A 17,288-nucleotide genomic window follows, 5' to 3' on the forward strand; every position below is an offset into this window, starting at 1 on the left:
ACAGGGACTGAAAGGCTATTGTCCTCGCAGGGACTAAACACGATTAATATCCTCGCAGGGACTAAAACAAATAAATGTCCACACAGGGACTTGATTATAATAGTAAATACAATAGTACATAAAGAGACTAATGATCTCGTTTCTTCCTCCCTTTTAGTAGGTTTGCTAGGCCTTTGAGGAATCCATGATTACTTTTACGTTCTTGTTCAAAGTCTCGTTCCACTCGGTTTAGACGGTGGAGGATTTCTTCTTGCTCCGGTGGAGAAAAACGTGGCTGCTGCGACGGTTGCTGAACCGGAGGTCTAGGAGGTGCTGGATACCCATGAGCTATGTATCCTAATCCCCAAGGATTTCCGTAAGGTCCTTCGGGATGGAGAGCGTTGTAATTAGCCGCTACCACATATGGGTCGGCATCATAATTATAGTGAGTGTGAGTCGGCTGCTCAAACGGGTTGTACGCAGTGGAACCGGCGTACGCTGGTATCGGGTTGTCATAGCCAAAAGGTGGCGGAGGTGGCACAACCGGTGCAGAATTCACCTCTGCAGGGTGACTCGAAGGTTCACCTAATTGTAGTTCTTCACGCAGTGGCGGAAAATGACTTGCACTCGAGTGGCGAGGGGTGCTGAAGTGGAGTTCCCCTCCTCGGGTGGACATCCGCGCGCCTGATCTTCTACGCCTTGGCGGATCTAGAGGTGCTTGTTGAACTGGTGGTGGTGGAGGCGGTGGCGTAACTGCCACAAAACGTGAATCCTCGGAGGGATCCTGTTGCTGCTGTTGCTGGTGAGGTGAAGAATGGTGAGAGGGTGTAAAGTACCACTCACACTGGTTAAACCTCGCCTGGAAACTGTCTGGACCTTGATAGGGTGTTCCATGGAAGGATGACCCATCAGAGATCTCGATAGGATGGTTGGGAGTACCTCTAGCGGGTTCGATGGGATCCGTATCCTCATCCATATCTATCGCGTTGTCTTCAGAAAAGTGATCTTATGGTCCTAAAGGGTTATACCCTGTTGGTTCCTGGACATAGTCTGCTGGGTTGAACTGTCCTCGGAAGAAAGGAGAAGGATCGCCATAGGAATGGTGCGAGAAAGAACGCTGGAGAGGTATAAACGAAGGTTGAGGGTTACTGGGCTCGTTTTCTGAGTTTGGTCCAAAAGAGTGACGGTATGAAGGTGTCGAACTGTGTGAGGTAGACCGTCTCGCAGGTTCAAAGAGGTTCCTTCTACGCCTCTGAGGTTCTTCACTCCTTGTACTGGAAGGAGCTCGCATGTTCGAAGGTCCGGCCTCGTGATCATTGTGAGTAGTGATCGGCCCTTTGCCTCTTCCTCCTCTTCTAATTGCTGGCGGCATAATTCCAGCTTTCACAGTTTTAAATCAACAATATACAATGAAAGACAAACTGGAATAACAATTCGAATTTGTCCTATGTTCTTGTCTAGACTCGAATATGTGCAATTGTGTCATTGAGATTAAACACATAAGGATAGTGTTTAATTCACTCAACGTTGTCTCTGATACCAACCTGTCACACCTCGATTTCCACGTGTTTCACCGGTGGGCCCGGTGGGGGATTACCGTGACGTAGTTGGCAACAATATAGTCAAACCACACAATACATAAATGCACAGCGCAAGCATAAAGATAAATGTATTTCAACTATCGAATGTAATATCCAAGTATCACAATCGTCGAAATATAATCCACAGGGGATCAAAAATAAAATATAAAATGTTGTTCAACAGATATGGCATCCCAAGCTTGCGAGACTCTAACGATGCTTAAGGAGTGGCCAGCCTATTACGTGTAGATCCTGCATTTAATCTTTTGGGGAAAATACGTCAGTTTACACTGGTAAATACATTTAACCGACACATTTGTAAAATGTTTTAGTAAAATTGATATGAATGCACAAGGCACAAACTCTTTATTACTTGGGATAATTTATTAATTAAATCTTGTAAAAGAATTACATGTTCACTATGCGTTCGGTCGCCCGGGTCGTGCCGGGTTTAAGGTTAATTGACACACCACATAGCATAAAACCATGGCGTGAAGACCAACGGCTATACCTTTATAATTATGGACACATTGTCGGGTGTACGCCTACACCCGCGTGTCATGGTCGTGGCCATTTCGTAAAATGCTGCCAAGGATATCCGGGACATGGTCATTAAGCTCCCAAAGGCGTAAAGCCAAGAAAACCAATTTTTAAATGGGTCACATTGATAATACCCAACTACTAATGAGTTGGGGTCAATTGCCCGACCAAGCGGTATTTTAAATACCGTAACCCAAGCCCGTATAACGGAAAATAAGTTAAAAGTATTTACCTGAACAAGTAATATCCTCAATCAAATAAATGCAAGTATCTTTTACTGGTCTCCTATTCTGGAACGAAGGTTATAACAACCTATTAGAATCCTAACGGGTCTTTGATGTAGCCTTAGCTTAGACCGGTTGGTTTCAAAGGATAATTACGGTTTAATCGCGTGAAAGGTGGAAACCGGGAATGGAATGTGGGTTGGACCCAACAAGTTTGAAGACTTGTTTTATGTGGGTAATATAACCACATTCTGGATTTTTAAGTAAAAACGATAAGGTTCGACCCGTTTCGGCTAGCGTATGTAAACTAGTTACATAAACCGAACCGTACGCGTAAAAGGCGTAACGGGTAATCGTAAGAGTCCTACACAGGTTTTTTAAGTTAATATGCTCCAAAGAGGTTGTGGTATCAGTAGGATACCTTCCATAATGCCCGTAACGAGTTTAAATCCAATATATGCCCCGTAGGGGTATTTCGGTCATTTTAAAGATTATAAAAGAGGTTTCTGAGTTCTACAGGAAATCTGAGTTTTCCGAACAGTTTATAAAGTTAAAAATACTTTATTTATTATTTAAAATTAGTAGCAACTGGAATCGGGTCAAAATACCTTGTAGAACTCAAGTTATGTCCAAAAAGGGTATATTCGGTATTTACCGAACCGATGCCATAACCGCAGGTTATGAGCAGGTTAAAAATAATTAAAAATCTTTAAAAACCTCAAAATATTAATTTATATCAGTGAGTAAAAAGTTTGGTGTCGAAATTTGGGTTTAGATAGGCTTTATGTTAATTGCGCCATTTAATTACTAATATTTCCGTAATTGCGCTATTTAGCATAACTCCTATTCTAGACCTCGGATTGACATGAAATTTTAGGGACATGCTTAGAAATCAGTAACTAAGGTTATTGTCCTTTAACATGTCCAAAATTCTCGTTTTAAATTGAAAAGGGCGTTACGGTCAACTTTTAAGCATTTAACGGAAATGTGCTAAAGGCTCGGACAAACAACGGATCGGTCACAGAGGTTATACCATCATGTAACCTGGTCCTAAGAGAGTCCTAAGGCATATCTAACTCATACCATAACGGGTCAGAACTGAAGTCAAAGCAAAAGTCAAAGTTTTGCGACTTTCGGTTCCGAACCGGGTCAAAACAGTAAATGGTCGGATCAAACAAGCTTAGACTAGTTAACATACTTATTATCGTGTTATATGAGTGTTAAAACAGGTTACACGCCATCTACATTACTGATTATGCATAAAATCGCAAAATAGCATTCTGTTGACTTTTTCTAAGCAAGTTTGACTCGACATTCGGACTAGTTAGAGTGGGAATCAGAGGGTGCCCTTTTTGGGGTTTAATGCCCACATGATTACCAACATATAACTACCTTTGATTCGACAAATCACTGGACCATTTGTGATTTATTGTTAAGTCAATCGTTAATTACGACGGATTGACTTTTAAGCAATAACTAAGCAAAAACTAAACCACAAAGGATTAGGCATACTTACAGAAGTGTGGTACACGACCAGAGATGCTAGAAGAGTGCTCTTGAGCTCCAGAAGTGATCAAGAAAGCAGATTGAGGTTTGTTTACTAAGTGTGCACTACATGGCCTTTTATAGTGAAAATGGGAACATAAGATCATTACAACAAGACCTATAATTGTTCATGGATGATCAACAGCTGTCCCTGAGTGCTAGGGGACGTTTAGGGGGCGCCCATGCTCTCATTATTGGCTTCAAAGGCGGTTAAAACAGCAAACAGTGCTCCTGACCACGTTTTCTGCATCTGGGGGGCTGACGCGGCCCGCGTAAAAGATCATGCAACCTTTACGCGGGTCGCCTGAATCCTAATGTCAGGAACCGTATCTACAGATGGCTCGCGGCCCGCGTAAGATCACTTGAATCTTTAACGCGGCCCGCTTGAGACTTGATTTTCAAGATTTTCAAATCTTTTGCCATTATTGCCCTGGCCTTTTGGTTTCGAAGTTTGAAATGCGAAAATCGGAGCTGGGCAGGAAATGTAGGTCTCAACACTGCACCTGCTGGAAAACAGGGTCCCCCGCGGCAGGCGACAGGAGCCATTCAACTGTCGCGACACGCGAAAGCCCTCGCGGCACGCGAACGAATGAAAGGAGTCTGTCGCGTGGCGCGACAGACTAAATTCTGAATTTTTATTTTATTTTCGATTGTTTGATTCTAGAACTTGTTTATATGTATTTTAACATTGTCAAAACTAACATTTTAAGTGGTTTTGACACTAGGTGATGTTGGACTTAACCCGGATGGCGATCAAACACGGTGAATTTGTTTGATCACCGCTATTATTGAATTATTTAAGTCACTACGACACCTTGTGGTGTCAGTACAAACTTTTAGCTTGGGCTAATCATGATCGAGCGTTTCATGCAAAACACAGGTGATACTTGTTCGATCACCGTTATATTTGAATTGTTTCATTCACTACGACACCTTGTGGCGTCGGTATAACTTGCAGCTTGAGCTGATCACGATCGACCGTTTCATGCAAACAGTTACATTTGAGATTGTTGATTCTAAGTTCATCCGGTGGATATTATTGCTTCTAGATATCAATGGCATATTGTGAACGTTCATTTAGAATTCGGTTGGTTGAAGTTCCTGTCTTTTATTGGATCCCTGTTAACTTAGTCACGCTGATGACTGTATCAGTACGTCTTGTTTCCTTTGACATCCATTTCTAAAACACATTTCTTTTAAACCGTGGGGTTCTTATTGATGAGGAATGCCCTTGAATTCACATGATTCAAATGAGTCTTGATCCAATTTCGTGGTCATCCACTTTGATACTATTCGTATTTACCTACACATGACGTAACTCTAGGGAGTTAACGTAGTTTAAATTTCGAGGACGAAATTTCATTAACAGGGGGAGAATGTGACAACCGGTGATTTACGGCTCTTAATTACGTGATTAACAGGTGATTAACACGATAATAAATAGTGTTTACAGTGCAAATTAACTTAATTAGGCCTTTGGAGTGCCTATGAACGTTTATCCGACTTTACAGTACGCGTATGAAGACTCGCGTGGAATCTGCGGAACATAAACGACAACGAACTGATACCGTACAAAATACTGACAACACCGACAAATATTAAATTTTTACGATATATTCTAGCTTTGTAATTAAATTTTAGCAATCATAGTTGAAACCGGCTCGAAAAACGGATTAAAGACGACAACAATATAATTTTTCGCGATTATTACCGTAATCGACAAACGAATGCGTCACACGACAAACGCCACTATTATATGCCTTTTAATTTTAGAATTTTATTCTTTCGACACTTATGGAGTTTGGGTTGCGACATCGGGTCACGTAGAAATTACGGGCCGCTTAAACACGAGGATTGAGCTTGTGGACCTTGGACCAAAACCCACAAACTAAACCTACAACCAAATCTTAATCAAATCTTCAAATTTATTATTTAAATACGTTGCCTGTCCTTAAGACTACAAGCATATCTTTTGTCTAAATCTTCTCCTCTCTTGTAGATCTATTTAAACACATCAGGCTATACCTCATCCTCACCAAAACAAATCAAGCACACACCCTTAACCGATTTAACCCCATATCCTCTCAAATGCTCTCATCTGCAAGTTATCAAGACATATACACACCCCCATACATAAAATTCACCTTCTACAAAACAAACAAACCCACAATACACACACATACCCACTATCGATCTTTCTCTCCCTCAAAATCTCCGGCCGGCGACACCGGCGGAGCTCCGACGGAGCCGGCGAAAGGCGTCGGTAGCCAGCGGCGGCTTGCAGTGGTTCACGACAGCAGCGCTGTCGTAATCGGCGGCGGTTGATGGTGACGGCTGTGACTCCAATGGCGGCGGATGGAATCTCGGTTCGATGGGTTTAACGGTAACCCCCCCTTTTTTTGTTCGATCTGTTAAAAAGGACCACCACCACCACCACTGTGCGGTGGTGGTGAGCGACGGCAGCGGAACAAGAAGAGAGAGAGAGAGAAGAGTCGAAGAGGAGAGAGAGAGAACCGGCGGTGGTGATGGTGAGCGGCGGTGGCGTCTCGGACCGGCGGTCCCTGTTTCGGACCGGTGGTCCTTGCCTTGGTCCGACGGGTTTTATCGGTGAAGTTCCTGTTCGAGTCAGGTCAGAATGGTTTCGGCCCAGGTAATCTTTGAAAGATTCGGGTTTTTATTTTCGGTGCTCCGCTCGGTTATCAGTTTGGTTCATATGTCGTTCTGGTTCGGTTCAGTCATGGTATGGTTCAGATTCAAAGTTTTATTTGGGTTGTTTCAGGCTTCAGCCGTGGTTCGGGTGACGACTCGGGCTAGATGGTAGTTATGGTTCGAATCGGGTTATGTTTTTGAGTAGTTTCGGGTTTGGTCAAACCCGGTCAAAAACGGGTCAAAGCTGGTCAACAGATAGGTTCAGGATAGATTCGACTCTGTCAAACCGAGTCAACTCAGCGAGGCAACTCAGCCGATGAACTGACTCAGTCAACTCAGTCAACGTCTCGACGTGAAAGCTTGGTAAAAGTTGACGGCGGTTTAATAATTATGTTTTTATATAGTTTTAGTTTATGTCACGTGAAACGAGCTCGAACCGAACGGATTAGTATTTAGATTTCATTTTGTCGCTTTTACAAAAGTTATTTAGATTTATTATTGAACATTGATTGAATTTTGATAAAATAACGACAACTTGTGTTGTCGGGGTCGTCTAAAAACAGAGGAAACTCTGCCCGTTTTTCGAGAAAACCCATAAAACGAAAACACGTTTTTATTCAAATGACTTGCATAAAACAAGACGCGGATGCATATTTTCTCAACGGCACTTTATGATTTACAAATGTGTCAATAACGCTAAGTATTTTACAAAATAAATATAAAAATATTTATATTTATTTTCAAACGTTTAACGACTCGAATTCTCTTATAACAACAAAAAGAATAGTTTTTATACTCACTTCGGACATTATTTACGACAATGAATATAGTTATTATGCTTATTCTAAACTACAAAGTCTCGACAATTCTTTTATAAAAATAAATATAATTTATATATTTATTTCAACTACCAAACAAAAGGAATTCGTTTTATAAAAATAAATATAGTTTATATATTTATTTCAAATATTGCACGACACGAGTTCTTTTATAAAAATAAATATAGTTATATATTTATTTTCAACCAAAACAACCCGACGATTCTTTTATAAAATGAATATAACTTTTTATATTCACTTCAAACGCCTAAACGTCATATACATATACTTTGATAAATATCATACGAGACTTATATATGATACGATTTTGTTATATGTTATTTTCATATAAACTTTTGTGCATACACATACGACTTCTCGGAACAACAAAAACTATCCTATCGATATATTTATATTTTGTAAAAATATTTGTATAATCGAATTTCTCAAAAACCAAGTCTTTCAAAGACTTATTACTTGTTAATCCTTAACGATGTTAAACGAGCTAACAAGTATAACTTCTTCGTTTCATCTAAGTTAGCAACTTAACCGTCGAATCGTTCGGTCAACGATTCGGTAGAGCTCGGTGACACGTAGTTAGTTACCGCTTTTGGATTAGAAACTTATAAGATATTCCGTGTTAGGAATATCGTAGAATGCACGCTAGCGAGTCTCGTCTTGGAAATGACATCACGAAGTCGTATTTAGCTAGCTTTGCACATGGAAATTCAGGTGAGTTCATAACCCCACCTTTTTACGGTTTTACGTTTTTGTAAATGTTTTCGAGGTGGAAAGACATGCACGTTTTGCAGAAAACACACAAAGTTCTCGATGAACAAAGACTGCATATTTTTAGACAAAGCACGTTTTGCAAGAACATACAAAGCTTTTGAACGAACGAAAACTCATATTTCTAAATCATATTACGAATGGATTTCGAGGAACTCAAATGGTTTACGAATGGATTATACTAAGTATACCGGTTTACAAATCAAATGCGTATTATCGAAATGTGAATGATTTTCATGACTAGAGATGGATCGTCTGGTGATAATATAGAGAGACTGGGGAGTTGGCCTTAGAGGCTGGGGAGGTCCAGCCTTAGAGACTGGGGAGGTTCAGTCTTAGAGGCTGGGGAGGTTCAGTCTTAGAGGCTGGGGTAAAATACATGTTACATTATTACAGGCATTTTATACATGGTATGGTTAGCTTAAGGAGGGTTTACTACTTAGGTCATGTGAGTGGTGAGTACAACACTTAAGGCCATTAATCATCATTGTAGGACCAAGGGACATGAGTGATAGATCTATTTGGGTGTAGCGAGCCCACACCCATGAGGCCGGGGCGGCCCATAGTGGTGACTGTGTCTTCATTCCGAAGACAAATTTGCTAGGTTTGAGTCTTCCTGCACCAATTTCACACATACCATTGGCTTTGCAACCCGTTGGTGATCTCTTTTTCCTTATTGCTACATACCAAGGACATACATACTTACAGAAATACTTGATTTTTTTTTTACAAATTACATACCATGTTTTATACAAATTCAAAGCATAGGAGTATGCGGGCATGGAGTCAAAGTTAGGGTGGGCATTGACGGTTATACGAACATTACAAATACAAGAGTTTACAAGTACAAAGTTTTACGAACATAATGCGTTGCAAATACAAAGTTTCTATTTAACTTGACAAGAAAATGATTTTTTTTAAATTCGTTTTCTCAATAATATTTCACCAACCGGTTATTCAAAAGATTTATTTCAAATCTTTTAGAAACAAACTATGAACTCGTTTAACTTTATGTTGACTTTTTCGCATGTTTCTTTCTTAGGTTACTTTTCAGAAACCATGACACGGTTGGAATAGGAGAACCATTGGAGATTCGAGTACTTAGTGGGCGTTCAATTTCTAAAAGACTTAGCTTATTTGCTTCCGCTGTGCAATGAAGATACCAGTCCAGTCACGCCAGCTCTGATAATTTCGGGGTGCGACAGAGTTGGACCAAAATTTTTTTTTCATAAACGTAGATGCGTGTATTATAAACACATTTGTAAAAAAAATTCAAAAAAAAATGTCGTGAGTGTAGTTTTGAGCACCACAAGTTTGTTTTTACGGGTACCGTAAATTTTATTTAAATTTTACGGTACCCGTAAACACAAACTTGTGGTGCTCAAAACTATACGCACGACATTTTTTTTTATTTTTTTTACAAATGTGTTTATAATACACGCATCTACGTTTATGAAAAAAATTTTGGTCCAACTCGCCCCGTACGGTGTATGTTTTGGTCAAAAATTACCGAAGCAATTAAGTGATCAAATTAGTTAAGTGAGGTAGTATGCTAAGAGAATGTGTTCAAAAATGTGTTAATCAAGTGGTTTGCAAAAACAATTTCAGGATACGGCTCAGGATATTGAGCTGTATCTATGATCAAACAATGAGCAAAAAAGGTAAAAGGTGACACGGGATGTACGAGGAAAGCCCTTGATCAATCTAGATCGCCGGTACAAAACCTTGGGAGTTGACAATCGCAGCTGCCTTGTTCTTCTATTGCTTAAACGTCAGGATACAATGCAGGATATTGATCAGATCGCTAAGTGTTACAATGTTTGTTGTGAAAGTGAAAGTTGCGAGAAAAGAAAGTGTGAGAGCAGTGAGTGTTCGTGTTGTGTCCTATTCGATCTGATTTATCCATCTATTTATAGTTACGAAATACAAACAAGAACTCCTATAAAAAAGGGATGCTCCCGAATATTCCATTGTGAACGTTGTAGACCGAGTAAAGTGGCTTCAACGTCTTTCTTCGAACTACTTAGACCGAGTCTTCCGGAGAGAGAGTCCTCATGAACGTTGCGATCTCGAACTCATATTACTGCACACAATTCGTTAGTGATCCTCAGGATATCATTCAGGATGTTACCAATATCCTGAATGTGTAACCCGGGGTATGAACAGATATCATATAGTCAGGATATAGCTCAAAATATTGACTAAGATATAGGCTCAGAATTTCACCCATAACAATTGTCCCCAAAAATGTTACCGTTAGGTATCCTGACGCTAACGGTTACATTTTTCACGAGTAACGAGGTAATTAAGTGATAAGACTCTGATGGGACTGGTTGTAACCACGCAGCCTACATTTACTCATTTCACCCCTATAACTTCTCATCCTCATCATCATTTAACCTTCACTGAAGAGAAAAAGGTAAACATCTCTCTCTCTCACTTCCATCTTTTTCCTCCATACTCTTCAATATTCCGGTGATCATATGGCAAGACAGACAAGATCTAGCTCCGGCGACTCTGCTCCCACGTTCATTCACTAGAATATTCTCCAAGATCCGGAGAAGGAAATATGCTCTTTCGATAATGCCCACTTGTCGGCCCTCCAAACCTCCGGCATCTTCCCGAAAGGGACGGTGTTCCGGCCATTTGATCGGGAAATCCGATCAGATATGGTTTCCGACGAGTGGTTGTGTTTCAACGCTTTTCCTTTTACCCTAGGGCTGCAATTTCCCTTTTCAAACTTTATCACCGAGTTCTTCAACACTACCAAAATCTGCTTCAGTCAGACAATGCCAATGCTTTGGCGAGTCTTGTCTGTTGTTGATCAAATCAAGAACAATCATATCCCTGACCTTTCCATTCACGGCCTCCCCTTAGCATACCGGCTTAGATGCAATGGTTCTTGTCGATTTTTGTTTTATTCCACTTCGGGTGATCCACTGATACTCCGAGCCACCAGGAACGGAGAGGAGTGGAAATCAAAGTTTTTCTTTATAAAAAGAGATTCAATCCCTGGTGGAGCAGATTATCCGGTGAAATGGTTGAAAAGGGTAGGACTTAGGGTTTTAGGATGATCCTGCCTTATATCCTGCTTTATATCTTGTATTGACTTTTCTGTTTTCTTGTATACAGCTGACTTCAGGAAACTTGCACCCCCCCTTAGCCGACTCACAAAAAAGAATTGACGCCATCAGACTTCTCCTTGAAGCCGAAAGAAGTTTCAACCCATCTCCAGCATCTCCAAGTCCACTTTCCAGTGCAAACATGTCTAGTAAGGATCTTGCACGATATCCTGCATACATGTCTTTATTTGAGGTGTTTAGGAAAGAGTTTTACTCCCTGTGTGCAGATTCCAGCAAAGTTCCAATATTCCTTGATCTTGACGAACTCGACAGTTATCCTACTCCACCCGTTGTCAAGAAAGAGGCTCCTGCTGCGACCAGCTCAAAACCGCTTCCGGCTCCCAAGCCTACTACGAGGGCTCGTGCTTCCACCGCAAAAAAGAGAAAGGGCTCCGAAGTCAGCGTCCCAGGCCCCGAAGGATTCTCCTATGATGAGCTCAGTTTTACTGATTCCTTGGAGCTGATGACATCCTTCCTTAATAAGGTAATATTCTGGTACTATATCCTGCATAATATCCTGATAGAATATCCTGACAGGATACCCTGGTTAGTAAATATTGACTTATACCTGAACCTTAACTTACAGGGCCTCCAGCATCTGCTCCACCTTTACAGCGATGCCTGTGGTACCGTTGCACTTCATGAAGCCAGGATCAAACAGCTCGAGACCACCATTGCCGATCAGGGTGTCATTGCCGAAGCCAAGACTCGGCATTATGAGGACAAACTGAAGAAGGTCACCCAGGATGCCGAGGTCAAGCTGGCTACCGTTCAAATGGAGCACGAACAGGCCATGGTTTCCTTCCGGGAAGGGATCAAAGCTTCTGCCATTGTCTCTCTGCTACAGGCTCGTATCAAGATGGCTTATGAGGCCAAGGAGACAGGGCTTGAGTGCCCAGCCTGGCCGGTTGAATCCTGGGTGGCAAAGTTGAAGGAGCTTGGAGGCAAGGCAGTGCCATATCCTGGCGAGACCGGTGAATCTTCCAAGTCAGCAGAAGTGTTGGACAAGGCTGAGGAGAAGAAGGATGTTGGGGCGGATGCTGGTGAGGATGCTGCTCAGGATGCTGAAGCTGAGAAGACGGAGAAGACTGGTGAGGATGCCGCTGTGTGAGGGCACTTGAGTGGGCGATGATGGATGTTTATGCCTAGGCCGGAGCCCACTTTTTTAGATTTGATGGTTGTGGTCCTTCGAACAATTTACTTTTCTTGTCTTTAAAACAATTTACTTTCCTGCATTTAGACAATATGATGACCAAAGGTGGATGGGTCCTGGGTTTCAGGATGAAGCCCTTGGTCATCAATTAGTATAATCTGTTTTGAACAATATAACAGTTGGAGGTGGATGGGTCTCAGTTTGAGATGAAGCCTTCAACTGTTATGTAAATATAACCACGAACTTATTGTGCTTTCGGTGGATGGGTCTCGGTTTGAGATGAAGCCGAAAGCACAATCTTTTGCCATATTAATAACATAACTCTCTTTTGACCTTATATTTGTTGCCATACTTCTAGTACATAAATTTTATTCTGAAAATAGTTTCCTTTAAACATTTTTGGGAACATATTCTGAGAGTATCCTGAGAGACATCCTGATCAGGATGCTGTCACATAACTCATAAAACTTATGCTGTAAAAAGGAGAGACCATACCAAAGATTCTTAGAGAGTCACTTCCAATATTCCATCCTAAGAATGTCCCCAGTGCTCATTTGTAAGTTTTAATCCATCCTTAGTTGTATAATACATGTCCCCTGTGTTCAATATATTTGGAGACTTAGGAATGCAAACACAAGTCATATTTTAGCTTTTATCAAACAAATCCCGAATATCTTGGGAAAAACCCTTAATATCCTGGGATAAATCCTGATATCCTGGGGATAAACCCTGATTTTTGTGCGCTACAGGCGGGGGAGTGTACAAACTCCAAGACTTAGAAAGGTGAAAACCTTTAAACCTTAGAGAGTATGAAAATACCCTTTCGTGAGAGAGGGTGATCAATCCTCATATACCTTTAGGATCCAGGATATAGCCAACAGTAACGAAATTGTCAGCCACTTTTACATGGATTGGTCCCGCTACCTTGAACTATCCCTAGATAACTTGCGCTCCAGGCGGGGTGTTTAAACCCAATTCGGGAGAAAGGTGAATACCTTTAAACCTGTGAAGGAATCAGGATCCCTTAAACGTGAGAGAGGGGGCCAATCCTCTAATCTTCCGGATTATCCCGAGTGTATATCATGGAGGTATATCCTGAAACATATCCTGCAAAACATCCTTAGCTAACACCCCTCCGATGCTTAAGTCAGTAATTGGTCCAAAAGTGTAAATAATATCAAACATATTAAAAGAGATAGAATTCATACCATCCTGAGTTAGAAATTAAATTCCAAACTCACTTGAAATAGAGCTTTAGATGTATAGCATTCCAGGATCTTGGTAGCATTTCCCCCTCCATATTCTTGAGTCGGTATGCTCCTTTCCCTGATTCTGATTCAATCTCATAGGGTCCTTCCCACTTTGGAGCTAATTTTCCATCGGTAGGATTGGTAGTATTCTGAAAAGCTTTTCTTAACACCCAATCTCTGACTTGAAACCTCTTAGTCCTTATATTCTTGTTGTATGCTCTGGATATCCTCTGTTGATATGCTGCCATCCTTAGCTTTGCCGCATCTCTTGTTTCATCCACAGTATCTAATTCTTCACACATTGCTTCAGGATTCTGCCCAGGATCCTGAAGGTTGGATCTTGCCGTAGGTATCACCATTTCTGTTGGGATCACCGCTTCTGCTCCAAATACTAAGGAGAATGGATTTTGGCTAGTTGCACTCTTTATTGTCGTTCTATCAGCCCATAAAACAAAGGGTAGCTCTTCTGCCCATCTTCCTTTCTTAGCTCCTAGTCTCTTTTTCAGGTTGTTGACTATTATCTTGTTTGAGGATTCTGCTTGCCCATTTGCTTGAGGATGTACCGGGGTAGATGTGATCATTTTAATCCCCCAACTCTTGCAAAAGTCAGTGGTCCTCTTGCTTATGAACTGAGAACCATTGTCACAGATTATCCCAGCTGGTACTCCAAACCTGGTCAGGATATTTCTCTATATGAAGGATACTACTTCTTGGTCTCTAACTTGGACAAATGCTTCAACTTCAACCCATTTAGAAAAATAGTCAGTCATTGCTAGCATAAAAACTTTTCCTCCCGGAGCTTTCGGCAACTTTCCCACTATATCCATTCCCCATTTCATGAATGGCCAAGGGGAAGCTATAGGATATAATGGTTCAGCTGGTTGGTGCAATATTGTCACACCCCCAAAATCCACCTGCGGATAACACCCGCTTCGAGGGCGTGACTGACCAGGATCCAGCCACCAATTATACTGAATAATTAAGTTGATAACAAAAGTAATACTTACTAACCATAAGATTAGCAATTATCAAGTTCAGAGTTTAAGGTTTTAAGTTCAAACAGTTAATAAGTAGCGGAAGCATAAGTAAGGCAGTTTAAACAAAGTTCATAATTCAAAATTAGGTAACACCCAACACAAGGGTGAACAGACACTACACGTTCCCAAGCAGCAAGCTCCTTCGTCACGGGTTACCTGCAAAGCATACAGTAAGGGGTCAACAATAATGCTGAGTGAGTTCACTAGTTGTCCAGTTTTAATTACCAAAAACTTGTTTCACCGGTTAATTTATCCGTTTATACATGCCATGGGGAGCTACCCCAAAAGTTAGCGTCTAAACTGTTTTTCCAATACCGAACACTAGGTAACCGTTGCGTTTCCGCAGGATGCCCCGATGTCAATGTTCTATCATCATTGACGGATGCCTGAGTACATTAGTTCACGACCGATCCCAAACCAGGGCACGGTGTGAGGCTGGTAAACACCTAAATAGCGCTATCAACTAATAACCCGTTCGCCTGACCCCGGCGACTAATCGGTATTTGTAGTAGGGACTTGAGTGATAGAGTTTCGTTTAGTGCCGTTAGTTGCAATCCGTATAAACAGTAATTAACCAAAAGGTTTCCCAATACCAGGGAAGGAAAAGTAAGTTTTGTTCCCAATAACTAGGGAAGGTATGTAAATGGTATCCCCTTTACAAGGGGATAGGGTTGTTTTAGTCTCGTGTCCCAAACCACCGGGACGCATGCTTTTAAGTTGTGAACTCACCTTGGGTTGCTCGGTAGGTTTAGGTTACTTGGTCAAACACGCTGGTCACCACGTCCTAACATGGTTACCGGTATAGGTCAGATTCGGTGTACAAGCATTCACGTAAAACACATACAGGTACGTAACATGCATACAAGTAAACAGTCATGGGGTTATTGGGCCGGCCTAAACATTTAAGCAGTTAACAGCAACACATAACCCAGTCAACAGATAGCCCATAACACATAATGGCCCAATAACCAAAGTGGACAGCCCAGTCGCAACCAGCTGGTCTCGAGTCGCAACCAGGTGGTCTCGGCTTGTCACGTTATGGTTGCGAGTCGCAACCGTGGTCTCGAGTTGTCACGTTGTGGTTGCGAGTCGCAACCGTCGTAGTCTCGAGTCGCAATCGTGTGGTTTCGAGTTGTCACGCTTTGGTTGCGAGTCGCAACGGCGTGGTCTCGAGTCGTAATGCCGTGGTTGCGAGTCGGAAGCTGTCATTTTCATGCACACGTGATGATGCAGAACTATCAGTCCAATTTGTACCAAGAATTCAGACCCAGATTAGGAAACAACCAATAAGGTTTCTACTAACACTTTGCCTAATCTGAATATTAGTAAACTTAGATCAAACTTTGCCATTTTTACATCTTCAAGTCATATTCAACTAGTTCATCACAAGTTCATCATTCTAGGGTTTTCATATTCAAACATACCATACATTTATGAACCAAAATCACACATATTTTAACAAGATCAATGTGCAAGAACAAGGAAACACACACCAACTAGTTCATGAACTATACACCATCCTAGGTTCATCCTCTTCAAATAACATTTTCCATACAAGAACATGTTTGGTCATAAGAATCCATATTCATCTCCAAATTATCTACCATTTAGTTTGAACATACAACTAGTCATTTTGAACATGTTACAAGTATTTTACACATAAAAGTTTACACATAGTCAAACTTCACAATCATCCTAAAATCATGCATAATGCTACTAATCAAGCATTCTAGTTTCATAAACATACATAAATCTCATGCACATAATAACAACACTAACCGGTTGTGAGGAAGAAGAATGAGCCGAAAACAAAGAGAAAGGAATCGAGAAGATGGAGTGTCCGAGTGATGATCTTGACCGAGTTCTTGTCCGAGATCCTTGCTTGAACCGTGATTTGGAAGAGATGGAATGTTGTTGGTTTGGGGTTTCTAGTTGAGAGGGAATAGGAGAAGTGTGGTAACTAAAGAATGAAGAATGAGGGGGAGGTTGGGTTTATATACAAGGTTCCAACGTAAGCTTAGGGGATTTCGGCCCAAGCCGGTTACGGCCCAAGGGCCCACTCGAGACCGAGTGGCCCACTCGCAACCGGGTGGTTGCGAGTCATGGTCTCGGGTCGTGGTCTCGGCTCTCATATATATATATATAATACATACATACAACACATATCAAGTAAAAGTCACGTTTCCATTTAATAATATTTACATATACACAAAATATTACAAGGTGTTCGTTCGGAAAAACCCAGAGTGTCACATTATCCCCAGGTTTTAAGAACTTTCGTCCCGAAAGTTAAGGCAGCCACTGCCAAGCTAGCGTGTTTCAACGGGGTGTCACATCATCCCCCCGTTAGTTTGGAATTTCGTCCCGAAATTCGGTTGTAGCTTCAGTGCTGGGGTTTTCGTTTGGGAACAACTGGGGGTACTTGGACTTCATCTGGTCTTCCCGCTCCCAGGTAAACTCTGGGCCGCGTCGTGAGTTGCAACGAACTCGCACAAGGGGTATCTGGCTACGTTTGAGGGTTTTGATCTCTCGATCCGTGATCTCAATCGGTTCCTCAGTAAAGTGTAGCTGTTCATCAATCGTCAGTTCCTTAAAAGGAATC

General features: G+C 41.5%; 1 protein-coding gene and 1 long non-coding RNA gene across 4 annotated transcripts; both read left to right on the forward strand.

The window, feature by feature from the left end:
• Positions 1–5,841: 5,841 nt before the first annotated feature.
• LOC110930815 lies at positions 5,842–9,312 on the forward strand. Of its 2 annotated transcripts, none has more exons than XR_004864441.1 (3): positions 5,842–6,880; positions 7,980–8,067; positions 9,167–9,312. It is a non-coding gene; the product is annotated as an uncharacterized LOC110930815 (long non-coding RNA). The 2 variants fall into 2 exon arrangements; XR_004864440.1 differs by having other exon boundaries at positions 7,991–8,067.
• A 269-nt stretch (positions 9,313–9,581) lies between these two features.
• Positions 9,582–12,734, forward strand: LOC110930814. 2 transcript variants are annotated; one of them, XM_022174202.2, is made up of 3 exons: positions 9,582–11,395; positions 11,474–11,730; positions 11,833–12,734. In XM_022174202.2, the coding sequence occupies exons 1-3, from the start codon at positions 11,389–11,391 to the stop codon at positions 12,355–12,357; spliced, it is 789 nt and encodes a 262-aa protein (XP_022029894.1). In that variant the 5' UTR covers positions 9,582–11,388; the 3' UTR covers positions 12,358–12,734. The 2 variants fall into 2 exon arrangements, with proteins under 2 accessions (XP_022029894.1, XP_035832152.1); XM_035976259.1 differs by lacking the exon at positions 9,582–11,395 and having other exon boundaries at positions 11,406–11,730; positions 11,833–12,727.
• The last annotated feature ends 4,554 nt before the right edge of the window (positions 12,735–17,288 follow it).

Source organism: Helianthus annuus, chromosome 8 (assembly GCF_002127325.2).
Source record: "Helianthus annuus cultivar XRQ/B chromosome 8, HanXRQr2.0-SUNRISE, whole genome shotgun sequence".
NCBI classification, from domain to species: domain Eukaryota; kingdom Viridiplantae; phylum Streptophyta; class Magnoliopsida; order Asterales; family Asteraceae; genus Helianthus; species Helianthus annuus.